General features: G+C 34.6%; 1 protein-coding gene across 2 annotated transcripts in view; it reads left to right on the top strand.

The window, feature by feature from the left end:
• Nucleotides 1-27,066, top strand: part of LOC118194239 (MAM and LDL-receptor class A domain-containing protein 1-like) — a 458,361-nt gene that overhangs the window by 382,696 nt on the left and 48,599 nt on the right. For both annotated transcript variants that reach the window (XM_085827015.1, XM_085827016.1), the window contains 10 exons: nucleotides 3,787-3,875; nucleotides 4,913-5,083; nucleotides 5,939-6,026; nucleotides 7,344-7,496; nucleotides 12,348-12,476; nucleotides 12,837-13,003; nucleotides 16,123-16,291; nucleotides 19,799-19,924; nucleotides 23,136-23,288; nucleotides 24,814-24,959. In XM_085827015.1, the coding sequence (XP_085683141.1) occupies nucleotides 3,787-3,875; nucleotides 4,913-5,083; nucleotides 5,939-6,026; nucleotides 7,344-7,496; nucleotides 12,348-12,476; nucleotides 12,837-13,003; nucleotides 16,123-16,291; nucleotides 19,799-19,924; nucleotides 23,136-23,288; nucleotides 24,814-24,959 (1,391 nt within the window). The remainder of the gene's footprint in view (nucleotides 1-3,786; nucleotides 3,876-4,912; nucleotides 5,084-5,938; nucleotides 6,027-7,343; nucleotides 7,497-12,347; nucleotides 12,477-12,836; nucleotides 13,004-16,122; nucleotides 16,292-19,798; nucleotides 19,925-23,135; nucleotides 23,289-24,813; nucleotides 24,960-27,066) is intronic.

The following is a 27,066-nucleotide window of genomic DNA, read 5'->3' as shown; positions in this document are numbered from 1 at the left end:
AAAGGAAATTTAAAGGAGATATGTAGAAATGAAAACAAAAAAGAAAAAATCCTACCCCCCCAATCTGAGAGTTAACTGAGAACAAAGTAACAAGTGACAAGTTTCGTCATACGCTTCCCTCCCTCATATTCGTTTTTTTTTTTTTTTTTTTTTTTTTTTTTTTTTTTTTCCCTTTGAGAACATACAGATTCCCCGTGCACCACATATGTACAACACGGGGCTTACAGAAGTAAGTTAACTAGAACATTAAAGGTTACATGTATAAATAAACATTAAAAATTACATGCATAAATAAAGCGAACAAAAGCAGAGAACAGCAGTCTGGACTTCACGAAAACAGATAAGTTCACTGGCCAAGTCACTCCAAACATTTTCAAATCGTTCTGTAAGCGTAATCTAGGGCCATCAAATGTAGGGCACGAGAAAATCAACTGTTCCACATCCTGAGGAACTCTTTTTGAACATTCACATAAATTGTTTGATCGAAGATTAAAACGAAACAGATAACTTGCAAATTTACCGTGACCAGATAAAAACTAAGACACTTTAAAATTTAACGAGAGGAAAGACTCGGAATTCAGTCTATGGTAAATAGAAGGAAGGAACTTTTTGGTGACTTCAGCATTACAAGATGAAATGTATTCCTCATTCCACATAGCTAAAAGCTTTTTATAATGAAAGGACTTCCAATAACTCTTTGGAATGCTAATGTTGATATCAATGGGTAGATTTAAGGCATCTTTAGCTAAGAAATCAGCTCTTTCATTTCCATAGAAACCATGATGAGCACGCACATAAGCAAAGCAGATATCAATACCTCTAATTTTAAGTGAACTAACAGTTACTAGGGTTTCGATAACTAATTTATCGCAGCTGGTAATACTGTTCAAAAGTTGAAGAGAAGAAAGAGAATCAGAACAAATAAGGTACTTTGAGGATGTTGTCCCATGATCCCGGATCCATTTGACGGCAAGATAAATGCGCAGAAGTTCTGCTTGAAAAACTGTACATTCATTCCGTATACGGTGTCTAAGAAAACAAATCTCGGAATGACCTTCAAAAAGAACAAATGCAAGGCCAACCTTATTGTTCATCTTGCTGCCATCTGTAAAGAAAACCATATGAAAACTTATTTCAGCAGTCTCTTTATAATCGCAGAAATTTATGGGTTCTAAAGAAGTGGGATGAGGAAGATCAGTGAAGGGGACAATTCCATTAATACAGTCTTCCGAAGCATGAGTTGCCAATTACTCAAAAATATTATTCTTATATGCAATTTCAAAATCAGTAGGCGGAACTCCTGCAAGAACAAAAGTAGCCTCATAGCTTAAGGTTCTATAACCACTAATAATACGAAGAAGAATTCTCCGTTGAATCTTTCTTAAATTTCTTTTGTTAACCTTCTTGGCAAGAACATGTCCCCAAGCACGACAGCCGTACGAAATGAAAGGTACAATACACTGCTTATACATGAGTTTCTTAACATCGTAGCTTACTCCAAAAGTATTTTTGGCAATTCGGTGAAAGCCATTAATAATTTTTTCACATTTAGCAGAAAGGAATTCAATGTGCATTTTTCATGTTAATTTTTGGTCAAGAATGAGACCAAGATACTTAACATTTTCTACAAATTCCAACGGAGAATTATCGAGCATCAAAGAAGCAATATTTTGTTCATCAAACGTACTGGGAACAAGCATAGCTTTACTTTTTGAAGGATTGAAAGTGAGTTTATGAGAAATCGCCCAACTGGAGACAAAATCTAGAACTTCTTGTGCTCTCAAAAGAATGTTATTCAAAATCCTTCCTTGGAAAATTAATAGTAAGTCGTCCTCAAACGCAATTTTTAAACAACCGTCGAGATGGCTTGAAAGATCATTTATGATTATGTTCCAAAGAGTATGTCCGGATACAGAGCCTTGAGGACAGCCTTTTTCTAGGGAATAAACCTTAGCTTCGTTCCCAAGCTGAAGCTCAGCAGTCCTCTCGTTCAAGAAGCTTTTAAGAAGGTTATAGATATTATGTGGTATACCAGCATCTTTTAAAATTTTTAAGATAGATAGCCACCAAGCATTATCAAAAGCTCCTTTGAAATCCAAGAAAATAAGAAGTGTAGTATACTTCATTTTCTTTGCACACTGCAAGATATTACAAAGGCGAATAATGGCGTCTTCAGCGGACTTCCGAGGAGTAAATCCAAACTGAGAATCATTATAAAAGCATTTTTGTCTCAAATACCAATTTATTCTGTTAATGAAGAGAGTTTCAAGACATTTTCCCAAAGTAGGCAAAAGACTAATGCATCTAATATTATCAAGATAAGGGGTTCTTGTATCTAAAGTTTTAGGAATCAAAACAACCCGAGCTGTCTTCCATTGTGCTGGAAAAACTGCTAATTGTAAACAAAAGTTGAAAAGTCTGTGTAGAAATGTGCTATCCACCGCATGAAAGTGCTGTACAATTTCATTAGAAAGAGAGTCAAGCTCAGGTGATTTGTTCTTCTTGAGATTTTTAATAACACTGTTAACTTCTGATGTAGAGAACGGACAGTCCATAAAAGAAATATAAGGTCCATCAGACTCAGTGCGCATAGTTCTATGAAAATTTCTATCATCACGCGCATTATCTCTTGGGAAATTCTTTGTCATTATAGCAACAATTGTATCACTCAAACTCGAAGTAACACTGCTATCCGGGAGTTTAATTCCCGAAATCTCAATCCTTTTCGCAAAATTGGTCTTAACCCCATACTTATATATAGATTTCCAGACATTGTGAACAATAATAGTTGAGAGAAAATTTCTCCACGACTCCTCAAGCTTAGCATTAGCTAATTTGTACCTTGTACTTATGCCGCAATTCGAAATATTTAATTTTATAAATATTTTTAAGAAGACAGTTTCTTTCTCTCTGGAATCTACGCCTAGCAGCATTTACATGCTTTCTATAACAATCAATTTCCTTAGACCACCAAGGGACCCCATTCTTCTTACTTTTCTTCATCGGAATTGAAAGTAAAGCACAATTAAAAACAACGGTAGAAAGTCTGTTTACAACATTTTCTAATGCAATACAATCAGAGCAACTGTTAAGAAGGATATTCAAGTTACACTGTTCTCTCTTACAAAGTTCAGTAAATAAAAACCAGTTCGCTCTTTTTAAATTAAAAGTACACAAATTATGAGATATAATCGGACGGCATAAAACAAGTTCAAAGATAATCATTTTATCGTCAGAAAGAGTATCTTCCTCAGAGATATTCCAACCTTGAACATATGGCAGCAGTCTTAAGCTACAAAGCGTAAGGTCAATATAACTCGAGCCTTGCGTGGAACAGAAAGTAGGTCCGCGATTAAGTAGAAACAAATGATTCGCACTAATAAAATCACTAAGTTTCGTTCCTCTAGAATCAGTAATAGGACTGCCAAATCGCTGATTTGCTATTCGAATCCATACCACATAAAAAATTGCATGGTTTCTTCATCGTTTCTCACGGAGCACATATCTTTTCTTTCTATGCTTAGACCATAGTGATGCACTTTCATTAATATATAGACCACAGCGATGCATTTTCGTGGACCACAGTGAAGATTGTTTCAGAGCCTATATATGGATTCGTAGGCACTAATAACGGATATTTTAGGCTCATATATCGCAGCGAAAAAACTTCATATATGCGTCTCATAAAGCTCAAAATGTTTATTTATTGTTATCTGGGTATTAATTATGATTATTTGAATAGTTTTTTTTTTTTTTTTTTTTTTTCATTCTTTAACATTTATTTAGGCAAATACCTGACAGTTGAGTCTGCAAACCGCAATGGGAAGCCCAGAATAAGATCTGATACAATAGATGGTGTCTCCAAGGGTTGCAAGGTAAGTTTAGGATTTCGTTTTCTCTGCAGGCCTCATTTCAAATTTTCTTCTTAACATTTAATGAAATATGTTTTAATAAAAAAAAACTTCTTGAATGGGAAGGTTGGATTTTTTTTTTCTAGAGACTAATTTGGTTTGGTTTATTTGGTTACCCCAAAGCGCACGAAGACTGTTTGCCTAAGAAAGGAAAGCCTTCGTGGAGGATCTTTGTGCAATCTTCCTAACATTCTTTGAAATTGACTTCTTAAGACATTGGACGAAGCAGAGAGACGAGCAGCACATGTTAGAACAGCAAGTCAAAACGAAAATTTAAAAACGCATTCAGAAAAACGTGAGATTCAAATTCTATGATTCAAGTCAAATTCTATGATTGGATACGATCTATAATTATCTATCTTGATCTATGATTGGATAAGAGGTATCCGCATTGCAGGATTACTTAATAAAGCATGATGCTGATTAATTTTGAAATGACGCTGTTTAAATTCAGATAGTGCAATGGAGGAATAAAAGGGACTGTCTTCTTCTTCCTACTAATCCCTGTGATCTGAATCACATCAGATCCATTTGCCTTAACGATTTCCAGCACGAAATTAGTTCTCTTCAGCAGATATTCATGCACCAAGGCAACACAACTAAGTAGATCTTGCGAAGTAGCTTGTAGGGCTTTGACATTTGGCACAAGTTGGGAATGTTTTAGTACCATGGGAATATATGAAAAGTCTTTAAATGTCTTTAGGTCAACCAAGTCAGAACTGTTTGGACCTTCCTGTCACCCTTGAAATCAATACCAGGATCTGAACTACGATACCATGAATGTGTCGGTAGTTTTTTCCAAGAAGTGTTCTGTAGAGCCTTTCCTCTCGAGCATAGTTCAAGATAAGCTTTAGGTTCAACATAAACCTGAAGCATAGAAGGGCCTTCCTTTTCTAGTCGAAAGGGACAATTGCTAAATTACAGTAGTTCTCTTTCACATTTTATGTGGTTCATATCTTATTTTAGAATTTTAGATAAAACTGTGTGTTCTTATTTAACAGGTGCGTTTCTGGTTTAATACAATATTCTCGAATAACCTGCTGCGACTGTACAAGAGAGTGAATTACAATGCAAACGGTATGGAATTCCTGAAAGAATTTTCAACTGATATCAATGACTTCTGGCACCGAGCTGAACTGGAAATTGGTGGTAACGCTGGACAAGACTATCAGGTGAGAAACATCTCGTAGTAATTTGATTTACACTCATCATTATACTTATATGTCAGGTACTTTGGAATGCTTAAAAGTCTATTTGAACCTAATATGGTGATTAAGAGAATGGCTTCATTTTTTAATTTACCAATTTAATGCATGTATGTGTAAAGGTGAAAAATAAAATAATGTTCTTGTTGGTTCTAAAACAACCGAAGAAAATATACTGTTAATAAATATTTTTTTGTTATGCTAAAGAATATAATCCGTTTCCCTAATATTGCATATTTTAACCCTCTGACCGACCCAGGTTTTCGATAAGGAAGTACAAATTCCCCAAAGCTACCATGAGAAAGAATTATTTTCTTCATTTTAATGCCAAAATACTCCTGGTACTTTATACATAGATATATTTAATTTTAATATATTGCTTTAATTTCTTGGATATATTTTAAGAAATACATACATACATATATATATATATATATACTATATATGTATGTATGTATATATATATATTTTTATTTTATTTTAAAACCCTCTGACTGGCAAGTGGCAAGGCCATATATATATATAGAGAGAGAGAGAGAGAGTATAGAATCCTAGAATACTTTTATGATGTCTGTAAGAATATATATATAATATACATATATATATATTATATATATATATATATATGGCCTTGCCACTTGCCAGTCAGAGGGTTTTAAAATATCTCTTGGCTTTTACCTGTTGTCTATTGCATTTAGTTCTGCTTTCCGTGGGTTTCGATTCCAGTTATAATTATAATTAACAATTACCTGCTTAAATATTTTTATGTATTAATTGCATTATTTCTAACATTTACTAATCATGCAATTACATTTTCTTTAGATCGTGATAGAAGCAGTATTATCAGGAAAGTATGGCAGCGTTAACATTGACGACATATCCTTGACGCCAGAATGTCATCTTGCACCAGGTAGGAAATATATCTCAGTTTACAATTTTTGCCAGATTCTTGAGAAATAAGTTTCTGAGCAAGCATCTGACTTAAATCTATTTGTACATTGCTTTAAATATACTCGTTTCTTGCATTTTAGGAGCGACACATTTGAAGAGCTTCCTTCTTAAGACTGAACTGTATTTTTCACTCGCTTTAAAGTATCTAACATGTAGAATGATATTTTACGTTATAAAGTATCATTTAAGCTTCCAACCAGTTATTTTAATTTTCTTTTCTATCAGCCTCGTTTTCGTTTACCTTCCAGAATGTGAATTTCTAGCTCGCGCCATATTCAAATTAGGTAGAATGAATTCAAAGGAAGGTTTTGGAGGGTAAAATCAGAGCATGTCCTACCTACTTGAAGACCACGTTGCTAATTTTGATTTTATAGTGATAAGTATTCTGTGGCGTTGAATTATTCTTGCCATTAGGCTTATTTACGGCGACTTCGGTCAGAGCCAGCTTGCTCACCAGTTATACTGGGAAGCCATTAAGCTATACTCAATTACATTAGTTTCAGCTCATTCATTATCTTTGGTTTCTGTAAGCAAGAGCTGATGCTGACTGTTAAACTGTATAAGTTAAATAAAGTATCCTTTACAACCTTACCCTGTTTCTGTGGTACTTACAAGAGATCGTGAAAATTCACCAATTGTCTTTTAGAGCTCTGGTCAAATTTTATGCTACCTGAGAAGGTCAGACTCTACAAGATGTTTTTACAAAAGTTGGATGTCCTATTAGGAGTGTAATTCTGTTTTCCTCTTCCTAAGCTAGGTAAACAACGAGGCCGTAAGATTTTTGTTTCGCATAAGTCAACAAATCAGAGGTAGGTTTTCCTTCTGCGTAGGCCCACCCAGACGAACAAGTTAGCTGCTTATAGGTTTTCTTAGTTTTATACGAATACAAGCCACTTTCCCTTAAGTATCCTCCACGAAGGCATCCACCCTATTAGGCACATAGCCCTCATGAGCTTTGTCATATTCAGATAATCTAACTTAATATATTTCTGTAAGTCTTTCTCTATATTTCTAAGAGGAATGCGTTTCTCTGAAAAACTTATTGTGTTCAGCTTTTGTAGATTTCACAAGAGTTTTAAGAGTATAAATAACTGTAAAATCTCTTTCACGTTGTTTAATTTTCTTGTTTCCAGATTTATTCTTAGAGCGTTCTTTACGATTTAGCACTGAATCATTTGCTTGCACAGAAAAGTTTTCCTTTTCCCGGGGGGAAAAATAGCGTTGTCAAGGAATTATCCAACCCAAATGCATTTGTCCTGTTTTATCTTTCTTTCAGGACGGGATATACCTGGAACACCTACTATTCCGCCTCCTATAGATGACTGTGCTCCTGAAAAGTTTTCTTGCAGGAATAAGAAGTGTTACACTCATCTCCAAAGGTGCAATTTCATAGATGATTGCGGCGATGGGACCGACGAAGAGGAATGCGGTAATTCCAAACTTTCTTTTTTTAAATTTCCGATTCATGATTCAAAGAAATGTTACAATTATATAATAAACTTTATTATCTATATAAGATTAACTAATAAGATTAGTTACATACAACTATGTAACAAACCTAATTGTATGTAAGGTTTCATGCTTTACAAATATTTTTATCGTACCTAGCCTATGCATAGTTTTCGATTTTTTTATCTAATTTCCCAGTCCTCGCCTCCCCCCCCTCAAAAAGGATGCCCAATATTCCAGCTCGTAACACCCACTTTTAATGCAATATATAAGATCAAAATTTACAGGTGCTTGTCATACGCTGGATGTAAAAATGATTAATTTAGAAGTAAGAAAAGATTAGCATACAAAATTTATATTTCTGCATGTACTAAAAAAATGACATTCCTTATGAATTAAAAATTTTTCTTATCTGATAAATGAAACGTTCGTCATTTCCTCTTCACTTATATCTTCAGGCACACCATCGAATTCTGTTTCATTTTCACCATCATCGTTATTCTGATCCATAAATACATAATCATATTGCATTTCGCCTAGACTTATAAGGTATTTTTCCCGCCTTCTTAGCATGTCTTCGTGATGTGATGGCCTGCACGCTAAGCGCGTACTCCAGAGGTCCGTGGTTCGATTCCCGGAGAAGGCGTTGCACATTGTTGTCACGTCCTGCTTCCAAAATAAACCTAATGACTTTACGAGTGACGCCCGAACTAAAAGGGTGGTGAATGATGATTCTCTAAACCCAGGATTTGGCGATTGGGTCCCCTAAAAACCCCAGTCGTCCTTTAAAAGGGGGAGTATGTGTGTGTGTGTGTGTGTGTGTATTTAATTATGGCAAAGCACACTAGGGCTATCTGCCTAAGGGGAGGGATGCCTTCGTGGAGGACTTTCTAAGGGAAACTGGCTCGTATACACGTTACACATGGGGAAAACCACGAAAACACCCATGCAGCTAGCCCGTTCGCGGGATACGAACCTCGGACCGAACTACCAGTGTTCAGCGACTTTACCGCTCGGCCGAAAAGGGGGAGTATATAAGCTATTTCTTCCGCCTTCTTAGCATTCCTTCGTGGTGTTGTGGTGTGCATGCTGGGCGCGTATTCCTGAGGTCCGTGGTTCCCGGCGAAGGCGATGCTCATTTTTCTCATCTCCTGCTTCCAAAATAAACCTAATCACTCCATAGACTTAGATATACTATATTTTTCAAATGACTTTTGAATTATATTGGGTTTAATTTCATTCAATGCTTTTATTATCCACTCACACATTATTTTCAGACTGATATGATGTATTTGGCCTCCTTTTCCTTCATTGTTCCTTCCTTGCCTTCGATGTTCACTTCAAAACCACGGCCTCAAATGACTACATTAAGAGAAAAAAATTTACTGCTAAATTCAAGAATTCATTCAAGTCGGAAGTGCATTCTTGCCTCAAATGCAGTCCCCATTTTCTCGAAAACCTAGAATGACATCCTTGTGAAGTCTGCTAAGAGGGTGCATTGAATGCACCGCACCCTCTTAGCAGACTTATTTACTATCTCAAGCAATTCACCCATACACATGTTTTTTCCTTTATCGCTTTGTCAATTCCCTATACCACTGTTCGAAAATGTGGGGAAAATCTTCGAATGAATGACTACAAATAATAAGAGCTTGACACATGAATCTTTCAGGTTTTCTTCGTAAAAAAAAAGGCGCGCTTATACCTAAAAGCTAATAAGTGTAGTTTAAAATTAAAGATGCGTGTTATATGCTGGAATATAGTAGAGTAGTTAAGGACAGAGAAAGAAGGTAGTAGCAATTGATAAAAACCAGAGAAAATTTTGAAAATTTCTCAGAGCCTTATTTTGAGAATAATGTGTTCTTTTGCAAAATGTTCTTTTACAGAATTTCTCAAAATGCAGTCAGATCTAGATACCTGGAATATCTAGGTATATAGGAAAAAACAATTTATTCCCAGTGTTTTCAGAATTAATTCAATAAATTTCAACAGCTAATCTGAAGAATTTTCTTTGAAAATCTTGCTATCTCGAAACCCTGATTCCAGAGTCAAACCAATGAATTCTGTATCTCTTTTAACTTCTCTGCAGATAATTTTCAATAAGCTGATGAACAGATACTTATGTCTTAATACAGTAACATTTTTCAACAGATTCAGATTTCGTCGCGATATCGGACGGCTGTGGCGGAACCACCAGGAATCACGCAGAGGTCTGTGCGGCCATTCGTTGCTATGCCAGACCATACAACTAAGCCTCCTCCCGTGTAATGTCTCTTTCGACGGAGTTTGGCGCTCAATAGAATGTCCCTCGCTCTCGGGATATCATTGCCTTTCGGGAACCTTTCTGGATGCTAAATCGGGGCTCATCCATAAACACTACGTGGCCTCAATGCTCTGGTGTCCATTTGCAATGTTATGGTGTCCAACTGCGATGTTAATCATCCCAGTTCAGCTGCGCTCTAACATGCGCAGCTGAACTGAGAGACAAATGAACACGAGCCACAAGTTGCACGTACAGTCATCCTTCCTGCAATCGGTGCGACACTGTTTGGTGGGATGTGGGCCATCCTACAGCAGCAGAGAGATGCAACACCAGATGTCAAGCTGTTAATGATCTATGAATGTTTTGCACATAGCAACCGGAAAAGATCGTCTGCCGTTGTGGAAACCCTTCGGTGTCCAGACCCACATCTTCTACAGGGATTTTGACTGCTTTGGTAACGATTCCCCAGCCCGTTGATGACATTACAATGCACATTCAGCTCTTTGGCAACAGAGGATTTTCTTGCACCAGTTTGCAATATCCCGACAGCCCTCCAACGCATTTAATCGTGCAAATGGTGTCTTCGGCTCTGTAGTGGTGGCCACTACTAATCTAACCAATATCTATCTAGAAATCCTTAATTAATTTACATGTGCCCAATATTTACTGGCTCGAATTCTTAGTGGTAGTACATTGCTAATTAAACCCTAGTGACAAGAATAATTAAATATTTGACTTATCCAATAACCCACATGCATGACACTTGCGAAGACAAATTTCTTTATCTAATCTCACATTTATTTTATCAAACACATTTTCTGGATTAAATATGGAACCTTTATCACACACACATAAAATATCAAAATATCATAACTTAGAACACAAAACATGATAAATTAAAATGAAATAGTAGACGTAAGCAGAAAACATGTCTAGCAGTCGGCCAATCTCAATCTGTTCACATCCTGCATATATGCAGTCGAAATTTTCTCATATTAATTTCGTGCAGTGCCCATAATATTGTTGTACATGTGCAAGATCTTTTTTTTCACTTCCACATTCTTTAACACACTTAAAATAATCACGTGGTCACACATCGCTGGTAAGTCGCATTCTGGAGTCGAACACCTATATATAATCTGCTTGAGATGTTTCAGAACGGTGTCGGGGCAGATGGATTTTAACACTGAGCATTTTCATCTAAAAAATCGCAACCTTTAGTTCTGCTTTTTTTTATGCAAAAATACGACGATACTCCATGTGAAAATATCAGGAACGATGAAACTTCAGTAGCGCGACATGCAGGAACACAAAACCGCACACGTGGGGCGTCGCTAATTGCCAAGCGATTGCAGGAAGGTCACGGGCTCAGAAGGGAAGAAGGGCAGAAACCAGTCTGACCGGTACTCATTAAAATTACGATTACGACGATTACTGACGCGATTACGATTAAAATTTGTGATGCCGGCAAACTGCGTGGTGTGAGAAATTACTATTCTCACAGACTCATGCTTTGCGCTTCGGCTGTATTGGATTAATCAAAACTATTGTTGCTAAAGAACTGACTCATTAGGTTGGCATGCCTCTTTTTAAGACGGTTTGGTGTGACTGCAGAATTGCGTTTTATGCTAATTTTGATTGCTTATTTGTATTCGGCGACGCAACCTCTAACTCATATGCAAAATTTATGTTTTAATTCCCCTTTTTACATTCGTACCTTTTCTTTTGGCGTTTGTGTCTTATTTTTTATTACAAGTGAATAACACCGAATTCTTTTATGCGAAGCAAATGAATTACTATGTAGAAAGTTTATTTTTTCAATGAATAACTGATAAGAGAAATTCTGCGGCAAATTAATATTTAATTTATCAGCGGAGAGTTTTGTGTATGAATATGTGAATTGTAATGTGAAAAGTTTATATTGCCTAAACATAACAGTTTTCGAAGTTTTTACACAGTAAATTCTTCACTTCTATGGCACAGGAACGCTTTGTTTAAAATATGTAAATACTATACAGGGAGATAACTATGTCAGGAAGAATTTGATGCACGGGAAATTTTCATATGAAATAATCTTTGAATGTAATTTGAAACTATTTTAAAAGCTATGTACAAAATATCACATCGAAAAATGATACGAAAGTTCACTGAAGAAAATGCAACTGAGTAAATTATGATTCATTTTGAATTAACTGCTTATTATATATGGGATTCAAAATTTTCATTTTTCGAAGATTAATTTAATAACTTTGCAACCATACTTCTTTCATGCTTATCAGTTGAAATATACAATATTGCACTATTCTTATTCTATAATTAATTAAACCAGATAGAGTTCAACATTTTAGATGACTTAGAATTAATCTAAGCTAGAAAAATGTCCAATCGGAAGATTAATAATTAGTAATTCTATGCTGTTAATTAATTACTTAACTTTTTTAATCATTTCATTTTTCAATAGAGATATTTCGGCGAATTTAATTCGTTGATCAGGCTGTATTTTCTGTAAATAGTGAAATTCTTTCCACTTTTTCCCTATGCAACATCATGGTTTACTGTATACTTTAGGTACTTCTTGTGATTTCGAAAATGGGACGTGTGGTTGGTTTAATGCATTTGGTCATAAAGGAAAATGGACAGTTAAACAGGGAAAGAACGGTTATATAAAAACAGATCATACAACAGGGACCGGAGAAGGTACGTTAACCCTCTTTATAATTACTTCCATGATAATTATAAAAACTAACAAAAAGTGCTTCCACGAATTATTTAAAATTTTCTGCTTCTAAAAATAGCTGTAGTAATAATTTAGTTAAATTCTGGTGTCGTTTTCTGAATCCTGATTCGTGCTTTTTATTGGACGTCATGCTCCAGGACTTAAAATATTCACGGATGCCATACTTATTAAACACTAAATGGCCTCACGCTCCAGGATTTAAAACATTTATGTATGCCATATTTATTAAACACTAAATAGCATCACGCTAAATTTCGATAAAATGATTCGAATGATATTGCAGATATTTTGTCAATAATTTCAAAATATCGTAATTTCAGGTCATTACTTGACCCCCGTGAGTTTCATGAATGAAATATCTCAATTACACTCAAAGCCTTATTTGATTTCTGGAGCCAACTGCAAGATATCGTTCTGGTATTACATGGACGGTTACAAGCCTGGTACGCTTTCCGTTATGATTCTGCATAGCAAGAAGAGTAACAAGGTAAGCATAACCCAGAAGGGAAACAATTCCTCGAAGTATTTTTGAAGCTATATATCATATCAATGCGATTTAGTAATTATTTCCTGCATATTCATTATAAATTAAAACCTGTATATTCATTATTCCTGTATATTTATTATTAAGGAGATACATTCCGATGACCTCATTCATCACGTGACTTATGTATACCTTTTATAAACAAACAACGCAGATGACCTCAGAGATCACGTGACTTATGTACAGCTAATGTAAACAAGCAAGGTCATTCTTCCTCTTCTTCTCTTGCGGAATGTATCTCATTAAAGACTGTGATATTTTTCTAATGTGGACTATTTTTGTTTCATTTATTCTTTTAAGATAGGTCATATAATGAGAAATTATAAGTTTGTATCGCATTATCGGTGAAATCTAAAGCATTAAGATTTCAAAAACTCTATGTTAATAGCAATGCTTTTTAAAAATCTATACAAGAACAAGCGTCGCCCTGATGGCATGATGGCAAAGAAATTGGCTGCCATGACCTTGGTTTCGGACTTAAACTCCGGATAAAGCATGGATGTTTCTGAATGTATAGTGTCTTTCGGCTTGGAGAATCTTCGAATGCTGTTGAGCTGAAAAACCCTGTCGGCAGACTAGCGGAAACAAACTAGCGGACGAGACCCTCGTATTCGTCCCCCAGGGAATTCTCCATACCTACCAACCTACTTTATATATAAGCTCCCTTTTAAAGGCCAACTAGGAATGAGGGCACCCAATTGTCAAATCCTAGTGGTGAAGAATTATCTCCTTCCACCTTTTCAGTTCGAAGCCATTTATAGGGTCCTTAGGTTTTTTGGAGCAGCAGATGTGAAAATTCTGCAGTGCCTTCGCCGAGATTCGAATACTAGACCTTTCGATTACGTGTCAAGTATGGTTTCAATTATATCACGAAGGCATACGAAAAAGAGGGGAGAAAATACCTTATAATCATATGTGGACTTATTATGTGTTTATTGTCAGGCAAGTGAGATAAGTCAAAACCAGTAGAGACTCAGTTTATAGTGCGAAAATCGGCTGCTTTTGTGCATCAAAAAGAAAGTATTACTAACTTGTTTAATTAACTGAGGCATAAAATTAAATGAATAATGAAAAAATACGTAAAATGCAAGTAAACGTTATACTGCATATAAAATACTGCATATGAAATGCAAGTTAAAAAGTATACTGCGTATGAAAGTATACTTTACATTACAAGGCATATAATAAATACTTTGAAACACCATGCATATTATAAAAACGCAAGATAGAAAGAATTATATTTGCTCAAGCAGAAAATCATTTTTCAATCAAACTTACTATCTTAGAATACTAATTTTGCTTCTTCTTAAACTTAAAAATTTGATATAGACATCACATGACCTGCTTATATGGCCTAATAAATTAAACACAGTTTCTGCTGTATTTCATTTAAACTTATTTTCTGGCATTATTTCAACTTAATTAATTGATCCCTCAAGACAAGTTAATAACAACATCAAAAGTTGCAAATTTTGAAATTAAATATCCCGATCAATTTTTATCGTTCAGAAGTCAAAACGTGAATATTTTCGTCATTTAAAATACTTCTGTAATTGAAAGTATATGACTACGACCAACGATAGCAAAAATAAAGGCAGAGTGAGGATTTTTAAGCCGGATAATGGGGATGGGTATATATATATATATATTTATATACCCACCCCCATTATCCGGGTATATATATATATATATATATGTAATCATTGTCATTGATCGGAAATTAGTTGACTTTTCAAGGGGAACAAACCAACTCCCGTTTAATGAACAATAGTTAATAAATAAATACGAAGGTGTTTCGTCTTTACTCGAGCACTAAGGCTAAGCCAAACCGGCAATTCAAGTCAGGTCAAATATTTCCGTGAATAGAAGGGATTATGATATATATGTATATATATATACGTACGAAAAAATTAATTTTAAATCCATTTTACATTCCGTTTCGAAAACAAAGGAATTTGTTATTTCGTCCAAATATATTCGAGAGTGTTCAAATATGATATCCTTCTGTTGAAATACGATATTCAAAATTTATCGCGGTTACAGTACTTCCTTTACCTTGTAGAAGGAAATAATGATGCTAGTGTAAATTCGCCTTATACTATTTGCTTAACATAAACTAAGTCACATGCTGAAACTAAAGGGAAACTAAATCAACAGCGCGAAGGTGTTATTAATTGCAGCTAAAGCAGAGCACGCCAGGCGGACATATAAGTTCACATTTTCGTGAAAAATACAAAGAGTGGTGGACAAAAGTATTACCTTGCTTCTTAAATTTTAGAAAGAATAGTAAAAAATAATTCACAAAAAGCTTTTATTAGAACAATGCCTCTGGATACATCATTAAAACTACTGTAAAATATGTAACAAATGTATGCAATCTAAATTGTAGTGTATGTAAAATGTAATAAAAATAGTATAGTCAAAATATAGTAAAATCGTATTAGAAGATCGACGAAATTTCGTATCAAAGCAAAACAAAAGTCAGTGATACAGCTAAAAATAAATCATAAAGTACAATTAATAGTAAGTTTTGTATTTCCGGCTTTTAATCGGAAAAATTCCGGCGCAGCTCTCGGTCTTTTTTGGCATAGAAAATATTAATTTTGGGGTTGTTTCATGTGATTTTGTTTTTCCGTTCTTCGAAAAATTTTGGATTGGCAAGACAGCAACTTCGGTTTACACAAATAGATAGCGTTATGTACGTTTTGTTATTTTTCTGGCCATCTTATATTTCTTTTGTTTAAGATTTGACAGCTGGCACTTCTAGCTTGCTGCAGAATTCCGAAGTTTCCAATTATTCAGAAAATATTTAAAATGCTTTGTCTCGCATTATTGTCTAAGAAATAAACTATGCTAAAAATTGACTAGATTATAGACATTACACATGTTATATTTATCAAAAGAAAGTTAGGAGCTGACCATGCGCGTGTGTTGTCATCTGCCACTATAAGTACCCTGATATTAGCAATAACTTTAAAATTATCTGCTAAAGCACATAAAATGTAAAGCTTTTGTCTTTAAGAAGACCTGATTTTTTAATTTCTTGCTCTCCGTTATTTCAGATCCAAGTAATGTGGAAAGAATCTGAACCTCAGGGAGAAGAATGGAAAGAACAAATCATCAACATCAGAACTCAAGAACATTTCAGCGTAGTTTTCGAGACAGCAATGGGAATCAGTTTTCAAAGAATCTTAGCTATTGATGATATAACGTTTATAACGTGCGCCTCAAGTAAGTAAATCTTTTTCCCAAATTTTGATTTAACCCCGAAACGTTTTGGCTTATATGTTGAGATATGACCGTGACTGAAAAGCTTTTATTCTCTTCGCTTTCCCAACAATTTTCCAGCAGATCGGAGATTCCAGTAGATTTCTACCAGACTACTAAATAGTAGAACATTTAAATTTTTTATGTTTAATTATGTTGTTTTCTATACGATTTAAGAGGATTCTATTACTGTATTACTATTACTCTATTATTCTATTACTGAATTATAGAAAAGTTGTAGAATTTAATGTAACGGTTAACTAGTGATAGAATTCAGTGTAAAGGTTAACACTTTATAGAATTCAATGTAACGGTTAACACGTTATAGAATTCAACTAGAATTAACCATTATAGAATTCAATGTAGCGTTTAATACGTTACAGCATTCACCTCAAATTAACAAATATAGAATTCAGTGTAACGGTTGACAGCTTATAGAATTTAAGTCGAATTAAGAACTTAGTGTAACGATTAACAAGTTACAGAATCCAACAGGAACTAACAATTATAGAATTCAAAGTACCGATTAACGCAATATAGATTTCAATATAACGATTAAAACAATATAGAATTCCACACTAATTAACAATTATAGAATCAACGCGTTATAGAATTCAACACAGTATAGAATTAGCACGCTATAGAATTCAATACATAGAATTAGTACGCTGTAGAATTCAACACGTTACAGAATTCAACACATTATAGAATTAGCACGCTGTAGAATTCAACACGTGAATGCTGTGAATTCTATGAATTCAATGCCATCATTAGTTTCCAATAGTTGAAAGGAAATAGAAAAAAAAAAGCTTAGTATTAATTTAAACATAACCAGACCTTTTCCAAAGGCAATTGGGATAGGATAATTTTAGCAACTTTGGAAGAAAGGAGAAGAAGGGTCACGCCTACTATGGAGGTGATATGCTTAAACAGTATTATTACCTAAGCTAAACGCATGTTTAGCTTAGGTCCTTCTCCCTCGCTAGTCCAGTTAATACAATAAATCCGACTACCTACGGTTTCAGTTGATTGTATTTGTTATGGAGCTGACATTCTTAGAGATTATGACGAAAGAATGTGTTCAAAACGATGTTTATTTACATTTTCAAAGTTCTAGTCACTCGTAATCTTAGAGGCGGTAACCGGAAAAGGTTCACTTTAAAATAATTGTAGAATAACATGCTGTGTTGTCGCATTTCTTCCTAGCATACAGACTTCACTGCATCTGTATTGAAGATAGAGATTAAATAAATGTTTTGATTGCTCTGAGAAAAGCGGAAACATTTTTAGTTTTAAACTCTGGCATCTGCCTTAATTGAATAGACGTTACACATTTTTATAAATGTAATATTGCGTTGAATAAGTTGTTACTTACTTTTGTTACAGGAAATTCTTCTCTGTCAAAATATTTTTTTGCTTCTCACCACTATTTTCTTCTGCAACAGTTTTCGCAGATATTGTATTTAAAATTCCGTAAATGCTTTACTTATTCTATTTATTTTTCCAAATACTAAAGTCAGTTTGAAGAGAAACTTCGAAATTCTTACACAAAATAATGGGCATTAACCTTTAGAGCTTCCTAAAAGAACAAATGATTCTTAGCCCAAAAGGCGTTAGTTCGAATGAGCTATTGGTCTCGAAACGGCATTTTGCATCGTCTACTGTAGACGGGGAATCTCTTTTCAAGTTGTTGCCACCAAATACTATCGCCTTTTATTTTCTTTTAATAAATTAATGATGGATCTGTATGTATGTATGTAGGTATGTTCGTCACATTGTGAAAAAATGAATGAACATATTCGAGTGAAAACGTAGTCTATCGGAATATGTACGCCTGGAAGACAGAATTTAGAATTTGGAATTTTATATTTCGTAGTTTGTCAAACTTGAATGGATTTTTGGTTAATAAACTCAATGATTTGAAAGCGGACAGTGGCAACAATGTACAGAACAAAATATTTTTATCTCCAACGCGCGGGACTGTCTACTACCAGTAATTCTAAAGACATGTTATTTTTAAATATTTTGTAATTTTACTCTTGAATCGAATTTTATGTGGATCAGTTGCGAAGAACGTGATATTTAATAAATAAAGTAAACTCAAAAAAGTTAATAATAAAAAAACAAAAAATATTTGCAAACTACCCTAAGAAAACTGAACATTGATATGATAAACTGAGAAATGATTGACAAAAATATAAAAATGTACATCGGGAATTTTAAACGTATGCTGCTTTTAAATATTTTTAATTTTGCTGTAGAATTGTATGTGGCTTAAATGCGAAGAAAATTAATAATAAAGCGAGCAGAAGTGATTGCAACAGCAGACTAGTACACTACGAACTCAGCCAGAGCGTAAGAAAACCTTAACAAATCCTTTTGGGCGATCATAAAAATTTGAATTCTTTCTGATTTTTTATTACTATTCGGACCTCAAAATAATATCACCATAACCGTATGAAAAGGCAATAACAAAAGTCATGCTGATTACTTATAAAATTAAAGTATATTTACAGAATCCGAGACGGTGTCTAGAATGTATTATTCTAAAGCAGGATATTGTACTAAAAGTCACAGTGTAGGACGTTTGGTTACTATGAGCAGCATATATTAAATATTATTACTTAAATGTGTTTAAGATATCTGATTATTTTTTATTTAAAAAGAAAATAAATTTTAAAGATAGTATTTAATATATGCATAATAGAATTTAATTTCGTCTTGCAAACCTTCTTCTGAATTTTTAGACTTCCAAATTTTGAGTCTTGTTCGATGTTTCGTAGAATAACACTTTGTGAATAAATTATTTTATTACGAGGAATATTTTGATAATATTGATTTTCAACATGCAAGGCCTAAAACAGATGAAAAATAATTTAGTAAAAAAAAAATATGTAAGCTTTCAGATTTTATTTTTGGCTTGGACTTTGAAAAGCTTTTCAAAAGGAATGATTCCATTCCTCTCGAAAAACTTTCCAAAGACCAAGCAAAGCCATGTTCTTCCGGTACTACAAAATATTTCTTCCGATGTTATAAAATGCTTAGTTGTCTTCGAAATTACGGTGTAGAAAGATAGTGAAGAATAAGTGTTCTCAAACAGAACCATAATACTAGATTGTACCAGTTGGCTGAGATGGGAAGAGATGCCTGCATACTCATATCTTCCCATTTTAGCTATTTTGCATAAATTTCTAGAGGAAGTGCACTTGCGTAATCTAAAGTCAGAGATCGGTCCTACAGAATCGGTCCTACTATTTTGAGGTCCTACAGAAGAGTCTGAAGAGAATCGAGTCTAACTTCACAAAAAGTGATTACAAATACGTAAAAAATGCGCTAAATTTCTCTGAAATACTTTTATTTAAAATTCGAATACATTCTGATTTTTATTTTTTACACTTCACTACCCTCAATTTCAATAAAATGTTCTTTTAATGTTTAAGTTGGTTGTAATAAGTGGCACACTTTTTTCAGCCCATCCACCGGTCGAATGCTCTAGTGATGAATGGATGTGTCAAGATAAGTTAAAATGCATCAAAGTTTGGGCTCACTGCGACGGAAAATATGATTGTGCGGATAAGTCTGATGAATATAAGTGTGGTGAGTATTTGAATTATTTAGCTTTTGCTTAGATAAAATAAGATTAAAAATAAATAATTGTTATTACAGAGTTTGACTTCCTTAGAGAATCTGTACCAACATATCTTTGCAATGTAATGAAATTTCTTTTTTATTTCTGAAATGCATCAGTACTAAACGAATGACTGCCATATCAGCTTGATTAAATAACGCAAAACTGTAAAATTACAATCATCTGTAAAATATTTTTTGTTTCAATAAATGCTGTTTGTAATCAATCAGGCAAATGCTCTTTGAACTCCTTTTATTAAAGAATTAGCCTAACGAGCGCTCTCTTTCTTAATACTTTCAGCGTCTTCTTTCAGAGATGTTTCACTGGGAAGGAGAAAGTGAAAACTGAAAAGTGCATGACATTATCTTTATTGAAAAAGAAACTCTGTGATACCATATATCCCTCCGCTACATGTATTACATATACATTTATGTACAAAATTAAGAGAATAATTCAAATATATAGTAATTTATTTAACTATGAAATTACTGTCTCTATATCCTGGGTAATGCTCACAAAAGCAGGAGTGCCCATCTCAGGAATGTCCTGAATAATGCTCACTAGAGTAGCAGTCGTTTAAAGATTGCATTTAGTTTTACCTCCAGTTCAGTTCAGTTATCTGATTTAGACAGCATTTAGCAACCCACTGCTTTAACTGCCTGTCATGGCAAGCCCTAAGGCTTGGAAAAATGAGAATAAGGTGGTAAACGCCGCGCCTCTGTAGGCGGAGCTAGAATAGTACATGAATACACAATGAAATTTAGAATTTAGAAGTACATTTGGGAAAACTGTTAGAGCTGGCAACAAAATATGAAAATATATTAAGTTATGTAGTAAACTAGTGATGAACAATCATAATTAAATCACTAATACTTTGAATTTATGACTTACTTTTTTATGGTCATTAACAACTAAAGAGTTTTCGCCAGTAGATCGCATTAAAGTGCAGTAGGCAAAGATATTTTCAAATAAATGGTACTAGGGAAGTACCAACACCCGTGGGCGAAGAAAATTCAGCTGCGTGAGCAGGCATATCTTAATACTTACGAAAGTAGGCGTTCATCATAAAAATTGTGCAGTGGTAAGCAATGGCATTAAATTGAAGCATGCAGGCAGGTTCAGTGAGTTGTATGGCAAATGCAGGTGGTGAGTGCAATATAGCTAGTAAGAGTGCAGGATAAGCAATAGTTAGACATCATGAAAATGGCGCGAAGACAGTTTGAAGCTGTGAATGGCATAAGAGTTCAAAGTCCTTCAGAAGTATGCAGTAGCTAGATAGGACGTAAAAAGTTCAAAAGTTCGTAGAATCATACGATAAAGTAAAAATTCATACAAAATAATTTTAAAAATGAAATAGTAACATAAAAATCTCGAATAAAAAATTTTCTTGATTAACATAAGTATAAGATGCAACACAAATAATAGGAAAGAGTCCAATTTCAGAGTTCAAGTAAATTTTAAAATTAAAATTTACAAGTTACCACCATGACGAATTGTGATGAATTGTCCTTGGGCGTTTGACAGTGTATTCAATGGTTGGATCATAATCCAACATTTGTTTAATTGCGTTATACTGACTATGCTTCATCTTCTCGAAGAAGTTGTGAGCTGTTATGAGTATAAAGTTATGCACAGATGGAATATCCAAGTCGTTATGAATTATAGAGTTTCTCACGTACCAAGGTGCATTCACAATGCTACGTAGAATTTTATTTTGAAGTATATCCAATTTTTTGCGCTCGGTTTTATTGGCGATTGCCTAGGCCGGCACTGCATATAGCATGATCGGTCGAATTAGGCTTTGAATTTCGATAGTCCCACAGCTTGTATATCAAGGTCTCATACTGAGTAACTGGTAACAAAAGAACTAATGAGTCCCTCTGGCAGCCACACCCAATCCTGTACTAAAGCTGCTCTTAGTTCCTAGCTCATTTTCCGAAGTTATTTGCAATTCTTGGCATTCCAAGCCTTACATTTCATACAGAAGTGTCTGAAGAGAGATTCGGCATAAGTCTACTCTCGTGGAAAGCTTTGTAAGACTTCAGAGCCTTCAGATACAGAATTACTCTTCGTTGAACCCAGTTGATGTAATTGTGTGCTACTGTCCAGCATGCTTAAGTGAAGAGTAGTGAAATGATAAGCATAAAATCGTAAAAGTCCTAAATCGCTACTGAGCTGCTAGAGGCATGAGTTCGAAGCAAGCAGGAAGCATGATGGGGGCTTGAGTACTGGGGGGAGGGGCGCAGCTACTTGTCGGATCAATCTGGAGCCGATGCCATAGCTGGAAAGAAGTGCAACTTCAAGCAAGTCAGGCATTGGTGGAGGGGCAGGACTTAATACGAACATGGAATTTGAGTTTCATCGAGGCCAAAACAGAATGCGAAAGGGGAATGAAAGGATATTAGAAATTAAATTTAAACATTGTATTAATTAAGGATGAGAAGAAATTTAGCTTAAGTGCAGTAGGACTGGTCCATGTCTTTTTCTGCTATTTTTATAGTTTATGTTATAATTCATAAGGGGAATATAGTTGTTGTTAGCTTTTCCTATGTTTTTGAGTACATTCAAAAATGATCCAGAGTTCTCCATTTTGCTTCAGCATATTCTATTGCATAGAGCAGAGGTTCTCAACCAGAGGAGGGAATTCCCCTCGTGGTGGGAATTTCATTAAATCAGGGGGGTAAGGCGGGCAGCCTTTTGTTTAGTTTTAGTTTGTGAATATATATGGCTCATCTATTAGGTGCCTCCATAATAAAGAGACCACCACATCTGGCCTTGTATAGATTAATGGACTGGGTTACATTTGTAATTGTTCACAAGCTGCCATTGGAAAAAAAAGAAAAGTTTGTGAATATAAAACAAACTACTTTTATTCAGGTGTTGTAGACATTGTCTATACTTTTTGTTGTTTAATTAATAAAACACTTTAAGAGATAATCTAAATCTAAAAAAAAAATGTATACATATTTTTCAAGTTTGGGAAAGGAGGGTGAATAAACAACTTTTAGCGATAGTAAAAGGGGGTACACGGGGAAAATAAGTTTGAGAACTCCTGGTATGAAGATATTTATGTTATATTTTGTATTTTATTTTATTTATTTATTTATTTTTTAAGTATTCTTCTTCTGAATGCTGTCTGGTGTCATTCAGAAAAGTCAAATTCAACTCCATCTATTTCAGAACCTCAATATGGCGACTGCAACTTTAATTCTGAAAACTGGATGGACAAATGCGAATGGATGTCAAAAGAACTGGAATTTGAGTGGTCTAGGGCGAAGGAAGGCCGAAGTTCCAAAACTGGCCCCGAAAGAAACCAGAATCCCAGACAAGAAGGTTGGTCATTGACTTCGCAATCATAAACACATGTCTTGTTTTTCTCTTTAAGCATATGATCGCGCAATAAATATGGTAATAGATGTAACCGATAGGTAATTATAAAACTATTAATATATAGATAGATAGATAGATAGATAGATATGGAGTAAGAGAGAGATATGTATAGGTATATATATATATATATATATATATATATATATATATATAAAATAGATGCAAGATAAAATAATAGGCAAAAGATAAATTATAATTTAAGTTAGCAATAGCATCTTAATGCGTAAATTAAATTTATTTCCCCTCTTTATTCCAAAATTAGTAATATCTTTCTGTACTCCGTCATTTCGAGACTAATTCATGCCATATGACATAGCACCGATGATGTGAATGGAACTAAAGCAACCAATAATATTCTTACAGCAGTATTAATTATTCAATCAAAATGCATTGCGAACCAAAACTAACTGAGTCTGAATTACGAGTAAGATTTCATCCTGAACACAACGCACTTGCTTTCTACCCATCCGCCTAACTGATCTGCTGCTTGCTGCTCTCTTCTTACTGCGAAGTTGTCAAAAATATAAATATTTCGAAATAGGCACAAGTATTGTGGACTTGTGGCAAGTTCTTTGTGGCCGTAACATGTTTAGTGTAATAAAAATGAAGATCTACTATGTCTCGGCTGCCAGTTTCGTATTCATTCTACGTGCTACGCCATCAGTATTGCTAAGTGATTTCATTACATAGATATATAAATATAAATTAGTTATGTTGAATTAAATTAAAAGTATTATAATCGGAGTACTCCATTGATTAACCCATATAACCATAATTTGTATAATTTTTAGTATTTGAATTTTTTTCAAATTTGCATTTTGGAGTATTTGAATGATTTTGAAACACAGAAAAAAATTTTCTTCTAAACGTTCAACAAAAACAATCCTGTAAACCGCGTATACAGATTAAAATATATGAGCATAACTCCTGCAAATGACACAATTAATACCTACAGTCTCTGTCCGTTTAGTATAAGATGTTAATCTTCCTTTTTTATGCTGAATAGAAATTTAAAGGTAATTATCGTAAAATAATGTAAATAAACTATCGAAGCCGAAAAGTAAACTAATCTGAGAATTGAATCTGAATCTTCTTATTCCTTAGAGCGTCCTTTATAGTTATATACATTTAATTTATAAGTATTGAAGTTTTAAAGGAATCGGTACTAGTATGGAAACTTTCTAGATGTATTAAAATCTCTTCGCCAAAACTTGCTGCGTGCCAGTATCATACTTCTTTTGAGTTAATAGTTAAATTTGAGAATAATTAAGAGAATATTAATGTACCGTCAATTTAAATATGTCAGGTGTTCTGTTAATATTATTCGTTAAAAGTATAATTTCTTCAGCAAGGACTCTTGTTTCTTCTGTACATTGAATGTTATAACTATGTGAAATCAAGTTCATGTAGAAGATCTCTAAGAAGTTGTGATTTGTGAAATTAGTTCAAGCTGTGTCCTTTTTCTTAGGTTATTTCCTATACATTGATTCCTCCAAGGCTTCAGAAGGCGACCGTGCTGGTATCCTGACACCAACATTCAAAGCCAGTGAAGGCAAATGCCATCTCCGTTTCTGGTACTTCATGAAAGGGTCTGAGACACTGGGGAAATTAGAGGTAAGTTTTGCATCTTATTTAAACATAAGGTGCCCAGTCCAAAACTACCCTATTTAAACATTGTACTGAATGAAATAAATAGACTTTAATCAAGATAATGAACTAATTTCGGAAGAATTAACCACAACGTTAATGATTAAGAATTCATATATTTCCACGTGTGATACTTTCATGATAATAGAGGATATATAGTGGACATATTTTCTCGAACGAAGTTCCAAGTATCATGGATGAGATCATGGAAAAAATGATAGTTTAAATTCAGATTGAATTTACGTTACGATGGGTAACGTTATTTTAATATATCGAAGTGTAAGAGGGTTGTCTGCCTAAAGAGACGGATGTTTTCGTGAAGGACTTTTCAGAGGAAATTGGCTCTTATTTTCAAGAAACGCATGGGAAAAACCACGAAAACTAGTCATGCAACCCCATTGTATACCTGGGAATGAAGCCAAGTCCAACTGTCAGTATTCAGTGGCCTTGACTATTCAGCTACTGTTGCCCATCTGTTATAGTAAGGCCATGGTTGTTTAAATGTCGGTTCTTTCATAGGAGGCAATGGTGGCACCTATTAGGTGCTGCCATAATGAAATGGCCACCACTTCCGGCACTTGTAGTGGCGCAAGGCTAATGGCTATTAAATAAAGCGCCCGGCCATTAAAAAAAAACTATTCGGCTGCTAATGAGTTCCGAATTCAGGTGCGCAGTGTCACTCTAGCGATAAAAAGACCATTGGCAATGCCATAAATTATGGGAAAATGCACAAAAATAGATCAGAACGGTTATAAAGTGAAAATGAAGTTAATAAACAAAATCAGAAGAGGAAATAGAATCAGATTGGATAGTTAAAAAATCAGAATGGAAGATACAAAATTGAAAGCGTCATTTAAAAGACAGTGTACCAACTACAAGCTACCTCCAGGCAACGTCAATACGTAATTTTTAACACAATTATATGCATTTCCTTAGAAAATTGATTTCTAGTGTTTAATATTGTTACGAAATGTACAGGCACGGTAAGATGGCTTCCCGGCAAAGCAGTTTTAGGGTTGCCATAAAATGGCAAGAGAAGGCAGGGTTGCCACATTTGGCGAAAAATCGCCCATTTGGCGATAAAATTGGCGATATACCATGGATTGAAGGAGAATTTTCTGGAACGAATTCTTACCGGTTTAGCCCAGAATGTTCTCGAACACAAGCCGAAAGCTATACAAACCCTGCTGCTCCGCAGTCCGCAGTCAGTGTCTCTCATCGAGTGAGTGTGTGCCTCGTCTAGCGACCTGATAATCAGTCACTGAGCGAGTGTCTCGAGGTCTAGCCCCGAGTTGGTCGTCGAGTCTTTTAGTGCATTGCGAATTAGTGCATCGTCGAGTTTTGTATCGTTGTATCGTTGAGCGCATAGCGTGGAGAGTTACGAGAGTACGTGGAGTTCCGAGAACGATCAGAGTCGGAAGCTGTACTCTGGTGCTTTGCAGTGAAGCTTTCTCCACCGTTATTGCCTGACAGTGTGAAGGCTGTTTCGATACTTCATCAAGTGTCATCGTTATTCACTGCAAATCCGTACGAACCCGTAACGAACGTGAAGGAAGAATATAACGTAACAACTGGTGTCAGAAGAAAAAGAAAATTCGGAACAATATGAACCCATGAAAAAGTGAAATTCATAAAATGTCTTGTCATATGGGAAAATATTTTTTCTTCTTCTATTGACAAATTCTAAATTAAATGCGATTTTCTCAAAGCGGCATTAGAACCAAGTTAATGGATAACAATCAAAATATAAATGTGCATGTCAGTATGCTAAAAATAACCTTGTGTATATAAAAAGTAAAAGGACAAACCTTCCCATCCCCCAAAAGAAAAGAAAATCTGAAAGGTTTCAGATTTGAAATTACGTCCAAGAGGAGATTTTGTAACATTTTGTGCATTACCTTTATTTATTAAGTATCACGTTCTTCGCACTTAAACCATAAAATTCAGTTCAATAGCAATATGGCAAAATAATTTTAAATTGAGCATATCTTTAGAATTTTTGATGCGCAGTCTCAAGCGCTGGAGATAAAAAAGTTTTTTCTGTACAACGTTGTCATTGCTCGCTTTGAAATCC

The sequence above is a fragment of the Stegodyphus dumicola genome, chromosome 11 (genome assembly GCF_044657685.1).
Source record: "Stegodyphus dumicola isolate Sdum_Otavi_A_Nest chromosome 11, ASM4465768v1".
NCBI lineage: Eukaryota > Metazoa > Arthropoda > Arachnida > Araneae > Eresidae > Stegodyphus > Stegodyphus dumicola.
Note: the sequence above shows the minus strand (reverse complement) of the source record. Positions and strands in the feature narration are given on the sequence as shown.